The sequence below is a fragment of the Oncorhynchus clarkii genome, unplaced genomic scaffold (genome assembly GCF_045791955.1).
Source record: "Oncorhynchus clarkii lewisi isolate Uvic-CL-2024 unplaced genomic scaffold, UVic_Ocla_1.0 unplaced_contig_1469_pilon_pilon, whole genome shotgun sequence".
Lineage (NCBI taxonomy): Eukaryota > Metazoa > Chordata > Actinopteri > Salmoniformes > Salmonidae > Oncorhynchus > Oncorhynchus clarkii.
This window is the reverse complement of record NW_027257951.1, coordinates 275,001-296,131: the sequence shown is the minus strand read 5'-3', so window position 1 is coordinate 296,131 and position 21,131 is coordinate 275,001. Positions and strand designations below refer to the sequence as shown.

At 44.8% G+C, this 21,131-nt stretch overlaps 1 protein-coding gene across 1 annotated transcript in view; it reads left to right on the top strand.

The window, feature by feature from the left end:
- The first annotated feature begins 998 nt into the window (after nt 1-998).
- Nucleotides 999-21,131, top strand: part of LOC139394222 (phosphatidylinositol 4-kinase type 2 beta) — a 24,916-nt gene continuing 4,783 nt past the window's right edge. The window contains exons 1-7 of the mRNA XM_071142245.1: nt 999-1,555; nt 5,076-5,227; nt 6,919-6,999; nt 7,800-7,919; nt 11,286-11,417; nt 11,571-11,724; nt 15,295-15,356. Of these exons, the coding sequence (XP_070998346.1) occupies nt 1,195-1,555; nt 5,076-5,227; nt 6,919-6,999; nt 7,800-7,919; nt 11,286-11,417; nt 11,571-11,724; nt 15,295-15,356 (1,062 nt within the window). The 5' untranslated portion in view covers nt 999-1,194. The remainder of the gene's footprint in view (nt 1,556-5,075; nt 5,228-6,918; nt 7,000-7,799; nt 7,920-11,285; nt 11,418-11,570; nt 11,725-15,294; nt 15,357-21,131) is intronic.

Below are 21,131 nucleotides of genomic sequence, written 5' to 3'. Positions count from 1 at the left end.
TCCCCAGCCTCCCTCCTGTCTGTACCAGAGTCCTAGCTAGTTAGCTAACAGTGTCTCCCCAGCCTCCCTCCTGTCTGTACCAGAGTCCTAGCTAGTTAGCTAGCAGTGTCTCCCCAGCCTCCCTCCTACATGTACCAGAGTCCTAGCTAGTTAGCTAACAGTGTCTCCCCAGCCTCCCTCCTGTATGTACCAGAGTCCTAGCTAGTTAGCTAGCAGTGTCTCCTCAGCCTCCCTCCTGATTGTACCAGAGTCCTAGCTAGTTAGCTAACAGTGTCTCCCCAGCCTCCATCCTGTATGTACCAGAGTCCTAGCTAGCTAGCTAGCAGTGTCTCCCCAGCCTCCATCCTGTATGTACCTGAGTCCTAGCTACCAGTGTCTCCCCAGCCTCCCTCCTGTATGTACCTGAGTCCTAGCTAGCAGTGTCTCCCCAGCCTCCATCCTGTATGTACCAGAGTCCTAGCTAGTTAGCTAGCAGTGTCTCCCCAGCCTCTGCCCTGTCTGTACCAGAGTCCTAGCTAGTTAGCTAGCAGTGTCTCCCCAGCCTCCATCCTGTATGTACCAGAGTCCTAGCTAGTTAGCTAGCAGTGTCTCCCCAGCCTCCATCCTGTCTGTACCAGAGTCCTAGCTAGTTAGCTAGCAGTGTCTCCCCAGCCTCCATCCTGTATGTACCTGAGTCCTAGCTAGCTAGCTAGCAGTGTCTCCCCAGCCTCTGCCCTGTATGTACCAGAGTCCTAGCTAGTTAGCTAACAGTGTCTCCCCAGCCTCCCTCCTAGTTTAAACATGGACCATTAGAAGTATAAAGATTGTTTCCTGCACATGCAGTAATGCCCACATACAGGAACACCCCAAATTACAGGCTGCAATCACATCCTTCTCATCTCTCTTCAACCCCCCCCTTCCTCCTCCCCTCAGGCAGAGAGACATTTGCTACACGGTCCCTTTAAATATGGTCAGGCTGCGTTGGTATCAACGCGCATGCGCTGTAGAAACAGGAAGCGATCTTTGGCTGATGTGGACAATTTAACGGGTGAAATAATCTCCCGCTAAGTAACTAGCAACAGTCGAGCAAGTCGGTGTCAAATAAATACATTTTTTTTTTTTTTAAACAATGGAGCGATGAAAATATGTAGCGTTTGAACTAAACCAGTTTTTAAATTTGTAAGATCTGGAATAAAAATAAATAAGCGATCAACAATGATGTCGGAATGCGAACCAAACGAGACCGATCCGGTGGTGGCGGATGACATAGCCCCGGTAGCCGCCGCCGCTGCTGCTGCTTCTACCACAGATCTCAACTTTCGGTCACAGGAGCCACTGTCGACGTTGTTCGATAGGAACACAGTCGGGTCTGGGACAAACCCGGGGGTCGCGATTCGGATCTCGGGTTCGTGTGAAAGTGTTCTTACCGAATTGGAGACGGACGGTTCTGGGGAAGAGACTCTGTTGTTACCGTGTTTATCCGGAGGCACGTCGTCACCTCGGGGCGAGAGGCAGAAGAGGACGAGGCGGAACCGACGGAGTTCATCGTCGGATAAAGATAACCTTACCTCGCCAGGTAAACAGCCCGTGGTGACCGGAGGAGAATACAATAATTCCTTCATGTTAGTAGCTTGCTAGACATGGCGTCTCTCTCTCTCTCTCTATTTTGTGCTTTTTTAACTATTTAAAGTGCAAAGGGGAAAATGCTGTTGTTTTTACACTGGTGTTTGTTCTTCACTGGTTGCCCTTTTCTTGTGGCAACAGGTCACAAATCTTGCTGCTGTGACGGCTCACTGGTACTTCCCCAAATCTTGCTACCCCAGTAGATATGGGAGATTCTTTGTGGATCTGTGTAATCTGAGGGAAATATGTGTCTATAATATGGTCGGTCATACATTGGTCAGGAGGTTAGGAAGTGCATCTCAGTTTCCACCTCATTTTGTGGGCAGTGAGCACATAGCCTGTCTTCTCTTGAGAGCCATGTCTGCCTACGGCGGACTTTCTCTTTTCCTTAATTTTGGGTCAGTCACAGTGGTCAGGTATTCTGCCACTGTGTACTCTCTGTTTAGAGCCAAATAACATTCTAGTTTGCTCCGTTTGTTTTGTTTTAATTCTTTCCAATTACTTGACACATGATCTTTTTGTTTTCTTATGATTTCGTTGGGTCAATTTGTGTTGTTGTCCTGAGTCTCTACCCAGTTCTCTCTCTCTCTCTCTCCCCCCAGCTCTCCCTCTCTCTCTCCCCCCAGCTCTCTCTCTCTCTCTGTCCCCAGCTCTCTCTTCCTCCTCTCTCTGTCTGATGGGGATATATGAAGCTGTGTTGTTGATGTCATCAGTTGTTCTCCTTTGCTTTCTACATGGGGGAAAGGAAGTGTCATCTACTTAGACAGCTACACAGTGTGTGTGGCTGTGTGTGTGTGTGGGCCTCTCTCTCTGTGTGTGTGTGTGTTTAACCTCCACTATGGAGCCATGTTTCTCTTGACTTTGCACCTAGCTCACAGTGCGTCTGCCTCCCAAAACAACACCCTATTCCCTACATAGTGCACTACTTTTGACCCGAGCCCAATGTAGGGAATAGGGTGCTGTTTGGGAGGCACCCTCCACCAGAGTCAACAAATGTTGACGCTGCAGAGTTGAGCTGATACCGCAGCTGTAGAGCTGATACCACAGCTGTAGAGCTGATACCGCAGCTGTAGAGCTGATACCACAGCTGTAGAGCTGATACCGCAGCTGTAGAGCTGATACCACAGCTGTAGAGCTGATACCGCAGCCGTAGAGCTGATACCGCAGCTGTAGAGCTGATACCGCAGCCGTAGAGCTGATACTGCAGCCGTAGAGCTGATACCGCAGCCGTAGAGCTGATACCGCAGCCGTAGAGCTGATACCGCAGCCGTAGAGCTGATACCGCAGCCGTAGAGCTGATACCGCAGCCGTAGAGCTGATACCGCAGCCGTAGAGCTGATACCGCAGCTGTAGAGCTGATACCGCAGCTGTAGAGCTGATACCGCAGCAGCTGTAGAGCTGATACCGCAGCAGCTGTAGAGCTGATACCGCAGCTGTAGAGCTGATACCGCAGCTGTAGAGCTGATACCGCAGCTGTAGAGCTGATACCGCAGCTGTAGAGCTGATACCACAGCTGTAGAGCTGATACCGCAGCTGTAGAGCTGATACCGCAGCTGTAGAGCTGATACCACAGCTGTAGAGCTGATACCGCAGCTGTAGAGCTGATACCGCAGCTGTAGAGCTGATACCGCAGCTGTAGAGCTGATACCGCAGCTGTAGAGCTGATACCGCAGCTGTAGAGCTGATACCGCAGCTGTAGAGCTGATACCGCAGCTGTAGAGCTGATACCGCAGCTGTAGAGCTGATACCGCAGCTGTAGAGCTGATACCGCAGCTGTAGAGCTGATACCGCAGCTGTAGAGCTGATACCGCAGCTGTAGAGCTGATACCGCAGCTGTAGAGCTGATACCGCAGCTGTAGAGCTGATACCACAGCTGTAGAGCTGATACCACAGCTGTAGAGCTGATACCGCAGCTGTAGAGCTGATACCGCAGCTATAGATGCTGCTTTAGCTAGTTACATACACATGTACTGATCTCTCTTTCAATTCAATTTAACTTGCAATTTAAGGGCCGTTTTTTTGGGGGGGAGGGGGGGTTCATGGGAAACATATGTTAACATATAACATTATATATTACCAAAACAAGTGAAAGAGATAATAAACAAAAGTGAAATAAACAATAACAAATGAACTGTAAACATGACACTCGCAGACTTTCCAAAATAACAAAGACATTTTAAAATGTTATATTATGTTTATATATACAGCGTTGTAATGATGTGCGACTAGATTCAAGTACAAAAGGGAAATCAACATAAATAATAAATAAACATAAATATGGGTTTTATTTACAATGGTGTTTGTTCTTCACTGGTTGCCCTTTTCTCGTGGCAACAGGTCACAAATCTTACTGCTGTGATGTCACACTGTGGTATTTCACCCCGGTAGATATGGGAGTTGATCAAAATTGCGTTTGTTTTCAAATTCTTTGTGGTTCTGTGTAATCTGAGGGACATATGTGTCTCTAATATGGTCATAGATTTGGCAAGAGGTTAGGAAGTGCAGCTCAGTTTTTTTTTTACCTCAGGCTATGTGCACACTGCCCACAAAATGTCTTCTCTTGAGAGTCAGGTCTGCCTACAACGGCCTTTCTCAATAGCAAGGCTATGCTCACTGTGTCTCTCTGTTTCTCTCTCCATGTCTCAGGCTCTCTCGCTCTCGCTGTGTCTCTCTGTCTCTCTGTTTCTCTCTCCATGTCTCAGCCTCTCTCGCTCTCGCTGTGTCTCTCTGTTTCTCTCTCCATGTCTCAGCCTCTCTCGCTCTCGCTGTGTCTCTCTGTTTCTCTCTCCATGTCTCAGCCTCTCTCGCTCTCGCTGAGTCTCTCTGTCTCTCTGTTTCTCTCTCCATGTCTCAGCCTCTCTCGCTCTCGCTGTGTCTCTCTGTCTCTCTGTTTCTCTCTCCATGTCTCAGCCTCTCTCGCTCTCGCTGAGTCTCTGTCTCTCTGTTTCTCTCTCCATGTCTCAGCCTCTCTCGCTCTCGCTGTGTCTCTCTGTTTCTCTCTCCATGTCTCAGCCTCTCTCGCTCTCGCTGAGTCTCTCTGTCTCTCTGTTTCTCTCTCCATGTCTCAGCCTCTCTCGCTCTCGCTGAGTCTCTCTGTCTCTCTGTTTCTCTCTCCATGTCTCAGCCTCTCTCGCTCTCGCTGAGTCTCTCTGTCTCTCTGTTTCTCTCTCCATGTCTCAGCCTCTCTCGCTCTCGCTGTGTCTCTCTCAATTCATGTTAAGGGTTTTATATTGCCATGGGAAACCTATGTTAACATTGCCAAAGCAAGTGACCTAGATATTAAGCAAAAGTGAAATAAGCAATAAAAAATGTCCAGAAAACATTACTCTCTTTCTCTGTGGAGAGGGCATGTTAAAATATACATTTGTAATGGGAAACATATGTTTTATTTTGTTTTAATGTAATGACGATGGCCCATTTTAAAGAGAAACAAGTCAAAAATCTCTCTCTCTCTCTCTCTCTCCTCCATTCAGGTAACAGTAGTGGAGACTTTAACCATTTCCCCGGTGACCCAGAGTTTGGTGACATCATTCAGAGGGCGGAGCAGGCCATCGAGGGCGGAGTCTTCCCAGAGAGAATCTCTCAGGGTTCTAGCGGGAGTTACTTCGTTAAAGACTCCAAAGGGGTGAGGAAAGGGGGAGTGGGGGTGGTGGGGTATAGGGGGGGGGGGGAGGTGAAAGGTATAGTGGAGGGGGTTCGGGGCGGAGAGTTGGGAGGTATAGTAGAAGGTGTGGAGGAGGAGGGGTAGAAGGTGTGGAGGAGGGGTGTGGAGGAGGAGGGGTAGAAGGTATATGGGAGGGGGGTGGGGGAGGTGAGGTGGAAGGTATGGAGGAGGAGGGGTGGAAGGTATGGAGGAGGAGGGGTGGAAGGTATAGGGGTGGGGGATGGGTGAGGTGGAAGGTATGGAGGAGGAGGGGTGGAGGGTGTGGGGGAGGTGAGGAGGAGGGGTGGAAGGTATAGGGGAGGTGGAGGGGGGTGAAGTGGAGTCATCCCTCATCACTACTAGCTAGGCTTTGTTCTAACAGTCACTAACCTTTTTAAACAACAAACCATTTCCTGTTCTTTATGTCCAGGAAGTCCTTCTGGTTTTTCTGAGCCACTGTGGTTTAACCTCTGCATTATCTACGTGAACAAGTCATTGTTTCATGGGTTAATTTTAATCTTGTAGGCTTCACAGCTAACAGCTGAGTTCTAGTATAGGCCTACAGATGGAGAGAAACATTTAAAGTAGATGAACATGTTGATGGGGAGGAAGCCAGCTTCAGGGAGTTCCTATAACAACGGAGTTGAACCCACTCCTAGCAGAGACTGGCGCGTCTGGTAACCTGCTGGAGTTGAACCCACTCCTAGCAGAGACTGGCGCGTCTGGTAACCTGCTGGAGTTGAACCCACTCCTAGCAGAGACTGGCGCGTCTGGTACCTGCTGGAGTTGAACCCACTCCTAGAGAGACTGGCGCGTCTGGTAACCTGCTGGAGTTGCACTAGCAGAGACTGATGCTGTTGCATACATGATGGTGATGGTCAATGCCAGCTGGCCCTGATGTGGTCCTCAGTCTCTCTGTAGTCTGTGATGGAGTTGTCTTTCTGGCCCTGATGTGGTCCTCAGTCTCTCTGAAGTCTGTGATGCCTAGACTGGGTTACTGTAAATCTCTTTCATTAGGGTCTAGGCTGGGTTACTGTAAAGCTCTTTCATTAGGGTCTAGGCTGGGTTACTGTAAAGCTCTTTCATTAGGGTCTAGACTGGGTTACTGTAAAGCTCTTCCATTAGGGTCTAGGCCGGGTTACTGTAAAGCTCTTCCATTAGTGTCTAGGCTGGGTTACTGTAGAGCTCTTTCATTCGGGTCTAGGCTGGGTTACTGTAAAGCTCTTTCATTAGGGTCTAGACTGGGTTACTGTAAATCTCTCTGTGGGTTACTGTAAAGCTGCTGATGGTCCGGGTCTAGACTGGGTTACTGTAATCTCTCTAGTGATAACTGCTGATGGGTCTAGACTGGGTTACTGTAAATCTCTCTGTGATAACTGCTGATGGTCCGGGTTACTGTAAATCTCTCTGTGATAACTGCTGATGGTCCGGGTTACTGTAAATCTCTCTGTGATAACTGCTGATGGTCCGGGTTACTGTAAATCTCTCTGTGATAACTGCTGATGGTCCGGGTTACTGTAAATCTCTCTGATAACTGCTGATGGTTCGGGTTACTGTAAATCTCTTTGTGATAACTGCTGATGGTCCGGGTTACTGTAAATCTCTCTGTGATAACTGCTGATGGTGTCAGGGCTTTATTAAATACTGTTGATTCCCCTTTTTTCCCCATCCAGAAAATTCTCGGTGTTTTCAAACCAAAGTCTGAAGAGCCTTACGGTCACCTCAACCCTAAATGGACCAAATACTTTCACAAGGTATCACTGTTGTCTGGTCTGTCACTCTGTCTTCTACTGTTACTATCTCTCTTTCACTGTTCTCCGGTCTGTTACTATCTCTCTCTTTCACTGATCTCTGGTCTGTTACTATCTCTGTCTTTATTTCTGTCTCTCTCCTCGTCTGTCCCTAGGTCTCACTATGTTCTGGTCTGTTTCTATCGCTGTCTGTTACTGTTGTCTCTCCCTCTTCTCCCTCTCTGTCCCTAGGTCTCACTATGTTCTGGTGTTTCTATCTCTGTCCTATTTCCCTCTCCCTCCCTCTTCCTCTCTCCTCTTCTTCCTCTCCTCATCTGTCCCTATGTCCTATTTCCCTCTCTCTTCCCTCTCCTCTTCCCCTCTCCTCTTCCCCTCTCATCTTCCCCTCTCATCTTCCTCTCTCTCTGGTCTGTTTCTATCTCTGTCTTTATCTCTGTGTCTCTCCTCTTCCTCTCTCCTCATCTGTCCCTATGTCCTATTTCCCTCTCTCTTCCCTCTCCTCTTCCTCTCTCCTCCTCCACTCTCCTCTTCTTCTCTCTTCCTCCTCCTCCTCCCTTCTCCTCTTCTTCTCTCCTCATCTGTCCCTATGTCCTATTTCCCTCTCCTCATCCCCTCTCCTCTCTCCTCATCCCCTCATCCCCTCTTCCTCTCCTCCCTTTCTCTCTCTATTTTTACATTCATTTGAACAGTTAATTTAACTCTCCCCACCCTCTACCCTTCCTCCCTCTGTCCTCCTCCTCCTCCTCCCTCTGTCCTCCCCCTGCCCACCCCCCCTCCTCCTCCTCCTCTGTTTCTCTGTGTAGCTGTGCTGTCCATGTTGTTTTGGCCGTGGCTGCCTGATCCCCAACCAGGGCTATCTCTCAGAGGTTGCTGCCTCCCTCGTTGATACCAGGCTAGGACTGGGGGTGGTCCCCAAAACCAAGGTGAGGTGGGAGGGGTGGCGGGGGGAGGGGTGACGGGGGCTGTGTGTCTAGTCAGTGATAATAACAGGCTGTGTGTCTAGTCAGTGATAATAACAGGCTGTGTGTCTAGTCAGTGATGATAACAGGCTGTGTGTCTAGTCAGTGATAATAACAGGCTGTGTAATAACAGGCTGTGTGTCTAGTCAGTGATAATAACAGGCTGTGTGTCTAGTCAGTGATAATAACAGGCTGTGTGTCTAGTCAGTGATAATAACAGGCTGTGTGTCTAGTCAGTGATAATAACAGGCTGTGTGTCTTCCAGGCTGTGTGTCTAGTCAGTGATAATAACAGGCTGTGTATCTAGTCAGTGATAATAACAGGCTGTGTATCTAGTCAGTGATAATAACAGGCTGTGTGTCTAGTCAGTGATAATAACAGGCTGTGTGTCTAGTCAGTGATAATAACAGGCTGTGATAATAACAGGCTGTGTGTCTAGTTAGTGATAATAACAGGCTGTGTATCTAGTCTAGTCAGTGATAATAACAGGCTGTGTGTCTAGTCAGTGATAATAACAGGCTGTGTATCTAGTCAGTGATAATAACAGGCTGTGTGTCTTAATAACAGGCTGTGTGTCTTCCAGGCTGTGTGTCTTCCAGGCTGTGTGTCTAGTCAGTGATAATAACAGGCTGTGTGTCTAGTCAGTGATAATAACAGGCTGTGTGTCTTCCATCTTCCAGGCTGTGTGTCTAGTCAGTGATAATAACAGGCTGTGTGTCTAGTCAGTGATAATAACAGGCTGTGTGTCTAGTCAGTGTGGCTGTGTGTCTAGTCAGTGATAATAACAGGCTGTGTGTCTAGTCAGTGATAATAACAGGCTGTGTGTCTAGTCTATAATAACAGGCTGTGTGTCTAGTCAGTGATAATAACAGGCTGTGTATCTAGTCAGTGGTAATAACAGGCTGTGTGTCTTCCAGGCTGTGTGTCTAGTCAGTGATAATAACAGGCTGTGTGTCTAGTCAGTGATAATAACAGGCTGTGTGTCTAGTCAGTGATAATAACAGGCTGTGTGTCTAGTCAGTGATAATAACAGGCTGTGTATCTAGTCAGTGATAATAACAGGCTGTGTGTCTTCCAGGCTGTGTGTCTAGTCGGTGATAATAACAGGCTGTGTGTCTAGTCAGTGATAATAACAGGCTGTGTGTCTAGTCAGTGATAATAACAGGCTGTGTATCTAGTCAGTGATAATAACAGGCTGTGTGTCTTCCAGGCTGTGTATCTAGTCAGTGATAATAACAGGCTGTGTGTCTAGTCAGTGATAATAACAGGCTGTGTGTCTTCCAGGCTGTGTATCTAGTCAGTGATAATAACAGGCTGTGTGTCTTCCAGGCTGTGTATCTAGTCAGTGATAATAACAGGCTGTGTATCTAGTCAGTGATAATAACAGGCTGTGTGTCTTCCAGGCTGTGTATCTAGTCAGTGATAATAACAGGCTGTGTGTCTATCGACAGGGCGAAGTAATAACAGGCTGTGTATCTAGTCAGTGATAATAACAGGCTGTGTGTCTTCCAGGCTGTGTATCTAGTCAGTGATAATAACAGGCTGTGTGTCTTCCAGGCTGTGTGTCTAGTCAGTGATAATAACAGGCTGTGTATCTAGTCAGTGATAATAACAGGCTGTGTGTCTAGTCAGTGATAATAACAGGCTGTGTGTCTTCAGTGATAATAACAGGCTGTGTATCTAGTCAGTGATACATTTCAACAGGCTATCGTGTCTTAACAGGCTGTGTATCTAGTCAGTGATAATAACAGGCTGTGTGTCTTCCAGGCTGTGTATCTAGTCAGTGATAATAACAGGCTGTGTGTCTTCCAGGCTGTGTGTCTAGTCAGTGATAATAACAGGCTGTGTATCTAGTCAGTGATAATAACAGGCTGTGTGTCTAGTCAGTGATAATAACAGGCTGTGTGTCTTCCAGGCTGTGTATCTAGTCAGTGATGATAACAGGCTGTGTGTCTAGTCAGTGATAATAACAGGCTGTGTGTCTAGTCGGTGATAATAACAGGCTGTGTGTCTTCCAGGCTGTGTGTCTAGTCAGTGATAATAACAGGCTGTGTAACTAGTCAGTGATAATAACAGGCTGTGTGTCTTCCAGGCTGTGTATCTAGTCAGTGATAATAACAGGCTGTGTGTCTAGTCAGTGATAATAACAGGCTGTGTGTCTTCCAGGCTGTGTATCTAGTCAGTGAGACATTTCACTACAACACTATCGACAGGGCGAAGTAATAACAGGCTGTGTGTCTTCCAGGCTGTGTGTATCTATAATAACAGGCTGTGTGACATTTCACTACAACACTGTGTGTCAGGCTGTGAAGTAATAACAGGCTGTGTGTCTTCCAGGCTGTGTATCTAGTCAGTGATACATTTCACTACAACAGGCTGTGTATCAGTCAGTGATAATAACAGGCTGTGTGTCTTCCAGGCTGTGTATCTAGTCAGTGAGACATTTCACTACAGGCTGTGTGACAGTCAGTGATAATAACAGGCTGTGTGTCTTCCAGGCTGTGTATCTAGTCAGTGATAACAGGCTGTTGTCTACAACACTGTGTATCAGTCAGTGATAATAACAGGCTGTGTGTCTTCAGTGATAATAACAGGCTGTGTGTCTAGTCAGTGATAACAGGCTGTGTCACTAGTCAGTGATACTAACAGGCTGTGTGTCTAGTCAGTGTAATAACAGGCTGTGTGTCTTCCAGGCTGTGTATCTAGTCAGTGATAAGACAGGCTGTGTCACTTCCAGGCTGTGTACAGGGTGATGTAATAACAGGCTGTGTGTCTAGTCAGTGATGATAACAGGCTGTGTGTCTAGTCAGTGATAATAACAGGCTGTGTGTCTAGTCAGTGATAATAACAGGCTGTGTATCTAGTCAGTGATAATAACAGGCTGTGTGTCTTCCAGGCTGTGTGTCTAGTCAGTGATAATAACAGGCTGTGTGTCTAGTCAGTGATAATAACAGGCTGTGTGTCTTCCAGGCTGTGTATCTAGTCAGTGATAATAACAGGCTGTGTGTCTTCCAGGCTGTGTGTCTAGTCAGTGATAACAACAGGCTGTGTGTCTAGTCAGTGATAATAACAGGCTGTGTGTCTTCCAGGCTGTGTGTCTAGTCAGTGATAATAACAGGCTGTGTGTCTTCCAGGCTGTGTATCTAGTCAGTGATAATAACAGGCTGTGTGTCTTCCAGGCTGTGTGTCTTCCAGGCTGTGTGTCTTCCAGGCTGTGTGTCTAGTCAGTGATAATAACAGGCTGTGTATCTAGTCAGTGATAATAACAGGCTGTGTGTCTTCCAGGCTGTGTGTCTAGTCAGTGATAATAACAGGCTGTGTGTCTTCCAGGCTGTGTATCTAGTCAGTGAGACATTTCACTACAACACTATCGACAGGGCGAAGTCCAGAGGGAAGAAATACGCCCTGGAGATGGTTCCCAAAGTGGGACGACACTTCCACAGAGTGGGACTGCCCCCCAAGGTACCCTGACCCTTGACCCTTGACCCTACCAGTCTTATTCCTGACCCTATGTCTTAATCCCCCAAGGTGTCCTGACCTGTCTGTGTGTGTGTGTGTGTGTGCGTGCGCGCGCGTGCGTGTGTTTTTGCATCTTTCTGTCTGTGGGTGTGTCAGCTTGGTTCGTTCCAGCTGTTCGTGGAAGGGTACCATGAGGCTGACTATTGGTTGAGACGTTTTGAGGCGGAGCCTCTCCCAGAGAACACCAGGAAACAGCTCCAGTCTCAGTTTGAGAGGCTCGTCATTCTGGACTACGTCATCAGGAACACAGGTAGGTGTGTGTGTGTGTGTGTGTGTGCGCTCACACGAAGCAGTATCTGTAGTGTTTAGACTTTTCCTGGTGACTTCCTTTCACAGTGGACGGTACACACACACCACATACACACAGTGCACGGTTCACACACAGCTTGCACACATGGGGGGGGGGGGCTGTAAAATCTGCGATACGGAGAACGGATTTCAATAATGTATTGAACTCAGTAGGATATCAAATACACTAAAAAATATAAACACAACATGTTAAATGTTGGTCCAATGTTTCATGAGCTGAAATAGAAACATTTCTAGAAATGTTCTATAAAGATTATTTCTCTCCAATTTAGTGTAAAATGTTTTGACATCCCTGTTAGTGAACATTTCTCCTTTGTCGAGATAATCCGTTCACCTGACAGGTGTGGCATATCAAGAAGCTGATTAAACAGCATAATCATTACACAGGAGCACCTTGTGCTGGGGACAATAAAAGGCCACTTTAAAATGTGCAGTTTTGTCAAAACAACACAACGCCACAGATGTTTCAGGTTTTGAGGGAGTGTGCAATTGACATGCTGACTGCAGGGAATGTCCACCAGAGCTGTTGCCAGAGAATTGAATGTTCATTTCTCTACCGTAAGCCGACCTCCAACGTCGTTTTTTAAAAATTTATTTGGCAGTATGTCCAAACGGCCTCACAACCGCAGATCACGCATCTGAATTACAGGGCGTCTGAATTACAGGGCGTCTGAATTACAGGGCGTCTACGTCTGAATTACAGGGCGTCTGAATTACAGGGCGTCTATGTCTGAATTACAGGACGTCTGAATTACAGGGCATCTGAATTACAGGGCATCTACATCTGAATTACAGGGAATCTGAATTACAGGGCATCTACATCTGAATTACAGGGCATCTGAATTACAGGGCGTCCACATCTGAATTACATGGCGTCTACATCTGAATTACAGGGCATCTACATCTGAATTACAGGGCGTCTACATCTGAATTACAGGGCGTCTACATCTGAATTACAGGGCATCTACATCTGAATTACAGGGCATCTGAATTACAGGGCATCTACATCTGAATTACAGAGCATCTGAATTACAGGGCGTCTACATCTGAATTACAGGGCGTCTACATCTGAATTACAGGGCGTCTACATCTGAATTACAGGGCATCTACATCTGAATTACAGGGCGTCTACATCTGAATTACAGGGCATCTACATCTGAATTACAGGGCATCTGAATTACAGGGCATCTACATCTGAATTACAGGGCATCTGAATTACAGGGTGTCTACATCTGAATTACAGGGCATCTGAATTACAGGGCATCTGAATTACAGGGCATCTGAATTACAGGGCATCTGAATTACAGGGCGTCTACGTCTGAATTACAGGGCGTCTGAATTACAGGGCGTCTACGTCTGAATTACAGGGCGTCTGAATTACAGGGCGTCTACGTCTGAATTACAGGACGTCTGAATTACAGGGCGTCTACGTCTGAATTACAGGGCGTCTGAATTACAGGGCGTCTACGTCTGAATTACAGGGCGTCTACGTCTGAATTACAGGGCGTCAGAATTACAGGGCGTCTACGTCTGAATTACAGGGCGTCTGAATTACAGGGCGTCTACATCTGAATTACAGGGCGTCTGAATTACAGGGCATCTACATCTGAATTACAGGGCATCTGAATTACAGGGCATCTGAATTACAGGGCATCTACATCTGAATTACAGGGCATCTGAATTACAGGGCATCTACATCTGAATTACAGGGCATATACATCTGAATTACAGGGCGTCTACATCTGAATTACAGGGCGTCTACATCTGAATTACAGGGCGTCTACATCTGAATTACAGGGCGTCGACATCTGAATTACAGGACGTCTGAATTACAGGGCATCTGAATTACAGGGCATCTGAATTACAGGGCATCTACATCTGAATTACAGGGCATCTGAATTACAGGGCATCTACATCTGAATTACAGGGCATCTGAATTACAGGGCATCTACATCTGAATTACAGGGCATCTGAATTACAGGGCATCTGCATCTGAATTTCAAGGCATCTACATCTGAATTACAGGGCGTCTACATCTGATTTACAGGGCATCTGAATTACAGGGCATCTACATCTGAATTACAGGGCATCTGCATCTGAATTACAGGGCATCTGAATTACAGGGCATCTACATCTGAATTACAGGGCATCTACATCTGAATTACAGGGCTTCTGCATCTGAATTACAGGGCGTCTACATCTGATTTACAGGGCATCTGAATTACAGGGCATCTGAATTACAGGGCATCTGAATTACAGGGCATCTACATCTCAATTACAGGGCATCTGCATCTGATTTACAGGGCATCTACATCTGAATTACAGGGCGTCTACATCTGATTTACAGGGCATCTGAATTACAGGGCATCTGAATTACAGGGCATCTACATCTGAATTACAGGGCTTCTGCATCTGAATTACAGGGCGTTTACATCTGATTTACAGGGCATCTGCATTACAGGGCATCTGAATTACAGGGCATCTGAATTACAGGGCATCTACATCTCAATTACAGGGCATCTGCATCTGAATTACAGGGCATCTGAATTACAGGGCATCTACATCTGAATTACAGGGCTTCTGCATCTGAATTACAGGGCATCTACATCTGATTTACAGGGCATCTACATCTGAATTACAGGGCATCTGAATTACAGGGCATCTACATCTGAATTACAGGGCTTCTGCATCTGAATTACAGGGCATCTACATCTGAATTACAGGGCTTCTGCATCTGAATTACAGGGCATCTACATCTGATTTACAGGGCATCTGAATTACAGGGCATCTGAATTACAGGGCATCTGAATTACAGGGCATCTACATCTCAATTACAGGGCATCTGCATCTGAATTACAGGGCGTCTACATCTGATTTACAGGGCATCTGAATTACAGGGCATCTGAATTACAGGGCATCTGCATCTGAATTACAGGGCATCTACATCTGAATTACAGGGCATCTGAATTACAGGGCATCTGAATTACAGGTCATCTGAATTACAGGGCATCTACATCTGAATTACAGGGCATCTGCATCTGAATTACAGGGCATCTGAATTACAGGGCATCTGAATTACAGGTCATCTGAATTACAGGGCATCTACATCTGAATTACAGGGCGTCTACATCTGATTTACAGGGCATCTGAATTACAGGGCATCTGCATCTGAATTACAGGGCATCTACAACCCGAAAATAAAACTTTCTTATATAAAATGTTTTCCCCTAGACAACAAAAAAATTGTCTCCTGTTGTAGTTTTAAGTATTAAAGTGTGATTTTTGAGAGTGAAAACTTGGAGAGAAAAAAAAAACTGTAGAAACAAAATGGAGAAAACAGAATGGAATCAGGCCAAAAATAAAACAGATTTTATAGGGACACACTGTTAATTCCCTGGAACATCTCCCTATAGCTTTACATTGTGTTCTCATCCTATGCAGAGTCTAACCCGTTCACCCTTCCTCTCCGTTCTCTCTCTTCTCCTTCTCCCTCCCTCTTTCTCTCCTTCAGACCGAGGGAATGACAACTGGTTGATCAAGTATGAGAAGCCAGGGGAAGGAGAGGGAGAGAAGGTGAGCTGTGTGTGTGTGGACTGCAGTCCATAGATCATGTGTGTTTTGAAAGGAGTGACACGTGGACTGTGTACTCTGTACCATGACTCATACTTATAACACACTACAGTATGATTTAATACTGTCTCAGAGGACTAGTTACCATTCAGCACTCTACAGTATGATATCAGACTGTCTCAGAGGACTAGTTACCATTCAGTATGATATCAGACTGTCTCAAAGGACTAGTTACCATTCAGTATGATATCAGACTGTCTCAGAGGACTAGTTACCATTCAGTATGATATCAGACGGTCTCAGAGGACTAGTTACCATTCAGTATGATATAGGACTGTCTCAGAGGACTAGTTACCATTCAGTATGATATCAGACTGTCTCAGAGGACTAGTTACCATTCAGTATGATATCAGACTGTCTCAGAGGACTAGTTACCATTCAGTATGATATCAGACTGTCTCAGAGGACTAGTTACCATTCAGTATGATATCAGACAGGCTCAGGGGACTAGTTACCAATCAGTATGATATCAGACTGTCTCAGAGGACTAGTTACCATTCAGTATGATATCAGACTGTCTCAGAGGACTAGTTACCATTCAGTATGATATCAGACTGTCTCAGAGGACTAGTTACCATTCAGTATGATATCAGACTGTCTCAGAGGACTAGTTACCATTCAGTATGATATCAGACTGTCTCAGAGGACTAGTTACCATTCAGTATGATATCAGACTGTCTCAGAGGACTAGTTACCATTCAGTATGATATCAGACTGTCTCAGAGGACTAGTTACCATTCAGTATGATATCAGACAGGCTCAGAGGACTAGTTACCATTCAGTATGATATCAGACTGTCTCAAAGGACAAGTTACCATTCAGTATGATATCAGACTGTCTCAGAGGACTAGTTACCATTCAGTATGATATCAGACTGTCTCAGAGGACTAGTTACCATTCAGTATGATATAGACTGTCTCAGAGGACTAGTTACCATTCAGTATGATATCAGACTGTCTCAGAGGACTAGTTACCATTCAGTATGATATCAGACAGGCTCAGAGGACTAGTTACCATTCAGTATGATATAGGACTGTCTCAGAGGACTAGTTACCATTCAGTATGATGTCAGACTGTCTCAGAGGACTAGTTACCATTCAGTATGATATCAGACTGTCTCAGAGGACTAGTTACCATTCAGTATGATATCAGACTGTCTCAGAGGACTAGTTACCATTCAGTATGATATCAGACTGTCTCAGAGGACTAGTTACCATTCAGTATGATATCAGACTGTCTCAGAGGACTAGTTACCATTCAGTATGATATCAGACTGTCTCAGAGGACTAGTTACCATTCAGTATGATATCAGACTGTCTCAAAGGACTAGTTACCATTCAGTATGATATAGGACTGTCTCAGAGGACTAGTTACCATTCAGTATGATATCAGACAGGCTCAGAGGACTAGTTACCATTCAGTATGATATAGGACTGTCTCAGAGGACTAGTTACCATTCAGTATGATGTCAGACTGTCTCAGAGGACTAGTTACCATTCAGTATGATATCAGACTGTCTCAGAGGACTAGTTACCATTCAGTATGATATCAGACTGTCTCAGAGGACTAGTTACCATTCAGTATGATATCAGACTGTCTCAGAGGACTAGTTACCATTTAACACTCTACATTACCATTCAGTATGATATCAGACTGTCTCAGAGGACTAGTTACCATTCAGTATGATATCAGACTCTCAGAGGACTAGTTACCATTCAGTATGATATCAGACTGTCTCAGTATGATATCAGACTGTCTCAGTTACCATTCAGTATGATATAGGACTGTCTCAGAGGACTAGTTACCATTCAGTATGATATCAGACTGTCTGTCCATTCAGTATGATATCAGACTGTCTCAGAGGACTAGTTACCATTCAGTATGATATCAGACTGTCTCAGAGGACTAGTTACCATTCAGTATGATATAGGACTGTCTCAGAGGACTAGTTACCATTCAGTATGATATCAGACTGTCTCAGAGGACTAGTTACCATTCAGTATGATATAGGACTGTCTCAGAGGACTAGTTACCATTCAGTATGATATCAGACTGTCTCAGAGGACTAGTTACCATTCAGTATGATATCAGACTGTCTCAGAGGACTAGTTACCATTCAGTATGATATCAGACTGTCTCAGAGGACTAGTTACCATTCAGTATGATATCAGACTGTCTCAGTGGACTAGTTACCATTCAGTATGATATTGGACTGTCTCAGAGTACTAGTTACCAATCAGTATGATATCAGACTGTCTCAGTGGACTAGTTACCATTCAGTATGATATCAGACTGTCTCAGAGTACTAGTTACCATTCAGTATGATATCAGACTGTCTCAGAGGACTAGTTACCATTCAGTATGATATCAGACTGTCTCAGAGGACTAGTTACCATTCAGTATGATATCAGACTGTCTCAGAGGACTAGTTACCATTCAGTATGATATCAGACTGTCTCAGAGGACTAGTTACCATTCAGTATGATATCAGACTGTCTCAGAGGACTAGTTACCATTCAGTATGATATCAGACTGTCTCAGAGGACTAGTTACCATTCAGTATGATATCAGACAGGCTCAGGGGACTAGTTACCATTCAGTATGATATCAGACTGTCTCAGAGGACTAGTTACCATTCAGTATGATATCAGACTGTCTCAGAGGACTAGTTACCATTCAGTATGATATCAGACTGTCTCAGAGGACTAGTTACCATTCAGTATGATATCAGACTGTCTCAGAGGACTAGTTACCATTCAGTATGATATCAGACTGTCTCAGAGGACTAGTTACCATTCAGTATGATATCAGACTGTCTCAGAGGACTAGTTACCATTCAGTATGATATCAGACAGGCTCAGGGGACTAGTTACCATTCAGTATGATATCAGACTGTCTCAAAGGACAAGTTACCATTCAGTATGATATCAGACTGTCTCAGAGGACTAGTTACCATTCAGTATGATATCAGACTGTCTCACTAGTTACCATTCAGTATGATATCGACTAGTTACCATTCAGTATGATATAGGACTGTCTCAGAGGACTAGTTACCATTCAGTATGATATCAGACTGTCTCAGAGGACTAGTTACCATTCAGTATGATATCAGACAGGCTCAGAGGACTAGTTACCATTCAGTATGATATAGGACTGTCTCAGAGGACTAGTTACCATTCAGTATGATGTCAGACTGTCTCAGAGGACTAGTTACCATTCAGTATGATATCAGACTGTCTCAGAGGACTAGTTACCATTCAGTATGATATCAGACTGTCTCAGAGGACTAGTTACCATTCAGTATGATATCAGACTGTCTCAGGGGACTAGTTACCATTCAGTATGATATCAGACTAGGCTCAGAGGACTAGTTACCATTCAGTATGATATCAGACTGTCTCAGAGGACTAGTTACCATTCAGTATGATATAGGACTGTCTCAGAGGACTAGTTACCATTCAGTATGATATCAGACTGTCTCAGAGGACTAGTTACCATTCAGTGTGATATCAGACAGGCTCAGAGGACTAGTTACCATTCAGTATGATATAGGACTGTCTCAGAGGACTAGTTACCATTCAGTATGATGTCAGACTGTCTCAGAGGACTAGTTACCATTCAGTATGATATCAGACTGTCTCAGAGGACTAGTTACCATTCAGTATGATATCAGACTGTCTCAGAGGACTAGTTACCATTCAGTATGATATCAGACTGTCTCAGTGGACTAGTTACCATTCAGTATGATATCAGACTGTCTCAGAGGACTAGTTACCATTCAGTATGATATAGACTGTCTCAGAGGACTAGTTACCATTCAGTATGATGTCAGACTGTCTCAGAGGACTAGTTACCATTCAGTATGATATCAGACTGTCTCAGAGGACTAGTTACCATTCAGTATGATATCAGACTGTCTCAGAGGACTAGTTACCATTCAGTATGATATCAGACTGTCTCAGAGGACTAGTTACCATTCAGTATGATATCAGACTGTCTCAGAGGACTAGTTACCATTCAGTATGATATCAGACTGTCTCAGAGGACTAGTTACCATTCAGTATGATATCAGACAGGCTCAGAGATATCAGACTAGTTACCATTCAGTATGATATAGGACTGTCTCAGAGGACTAGTTACCATTCAGTATGATGTCAGACTGTCTCAGAGGACTAGTTACCATTCAGTATGATATCAGACTGTCTCAGAGGACTAGTTACCATTCAGTATGATATCAGACTGTCTCAGAGGACTAGTTACCATTCAGTATGATATCAGACTGTCTCAGGGGACTAGTTACCATTCAGTATGATATCAGACAGGCTCAGAGGACTAGTTACCATTCAGTATGATATCAGACTGTCTCAGAGGACTAGTTACCATTCAGTATGATATAGGACTGTCTCAGAGGACTAGTTACCATTCAGTATGATGTCAGACTGTCTCAGAGGACTAGTTACCATTCAGTATGATATCAGACTGTCTCAGAGGACTAGTTACCATTCAGTATGATATCAGACTGTCTCAGAGGACTAGTTACCATTCAGTATGATATCAGACTGTCTCAGAGGACTAGTTACCATTCAGTATGATATCAGACTGTCTCAGAGGACTAGTTACCATTCAGTATGATATCAGACTGTCTCAGAGGACTAGTTACCATTCAGTATGATATCAGACTGTCTCAGAGGACTAGTTACCATTCAGTATGATATCAGACAGGCTCAGAGGACTAGTTACCATTCAGTATGATATAGGACTGTCTCAGAGGACTAGTTACCATTCAGTATGATGTCAGACTGTCTCAGAGGACTAGTTACCATTCAGTATGATATCAGACTGTCTCAGAGGACTAGTTACCATTCAGTATGATATCAGACTGTCTCAGAGGACTAGTTACCATTCAGTATGATATCAGACTGTCTCAGGGGACTAGTTACCATTCAGTATGATATCAGACAGGCTCAGAGGACTAGTTACCATTCAGTATGATATCAGACTGTCTCAGAGGACTAGTTACCATTCAGTATGATATCAGACTGTCTCAAAGGACTAGTTACCATTCAGTATGATATCAGACTGTCTCAGAGGACTAGTTACCATTTAACACTCTACATTATGATATCAGACTGTCTCAGAGGACTAGTTACCATTCAGTATGATATCAGACGGTCTCAGAGGACTAGTTACCATTCAGTATGATATAGGACTGTCTCAGAGGACTAGTTACCATTCAGTATGATATAGGACTGTCTCAGAGGACTAGTTACCATTCAGTATGATGTCAGACTGTCTCAGAGGACTAGTTACCATTCAGTATGATATCAGACTGTCTCAGAGGACTAGTTACCATTCAGTATGATATCAGACTCTCAGAGGACTAGTTACCATTCAGTATGATATCAGACTGTCTCAGAGGACTAGTTACCATTCAGTATGATATCAGACTGTCTCAGAGGACTAGTTACCATTCAGTATGATATCAGACTGTCTCAGTGGACTAGTTACCATTCAGTATGATATCGGACTGTCTCAGAGTACTAGTTACCAATCAGTATGATATCAGACTGTCTCAGTGGACTAGTTACCATTCAGTATGATATCAGACTGTCTCAGAGTACTAGTTACCATTCAGTATGATATCAGACTGTCTCAGGGGACTAGTTACCATTCAGTATGATATCAGACTGTCTCAGGGGACTAGTTACCATTCAGTAT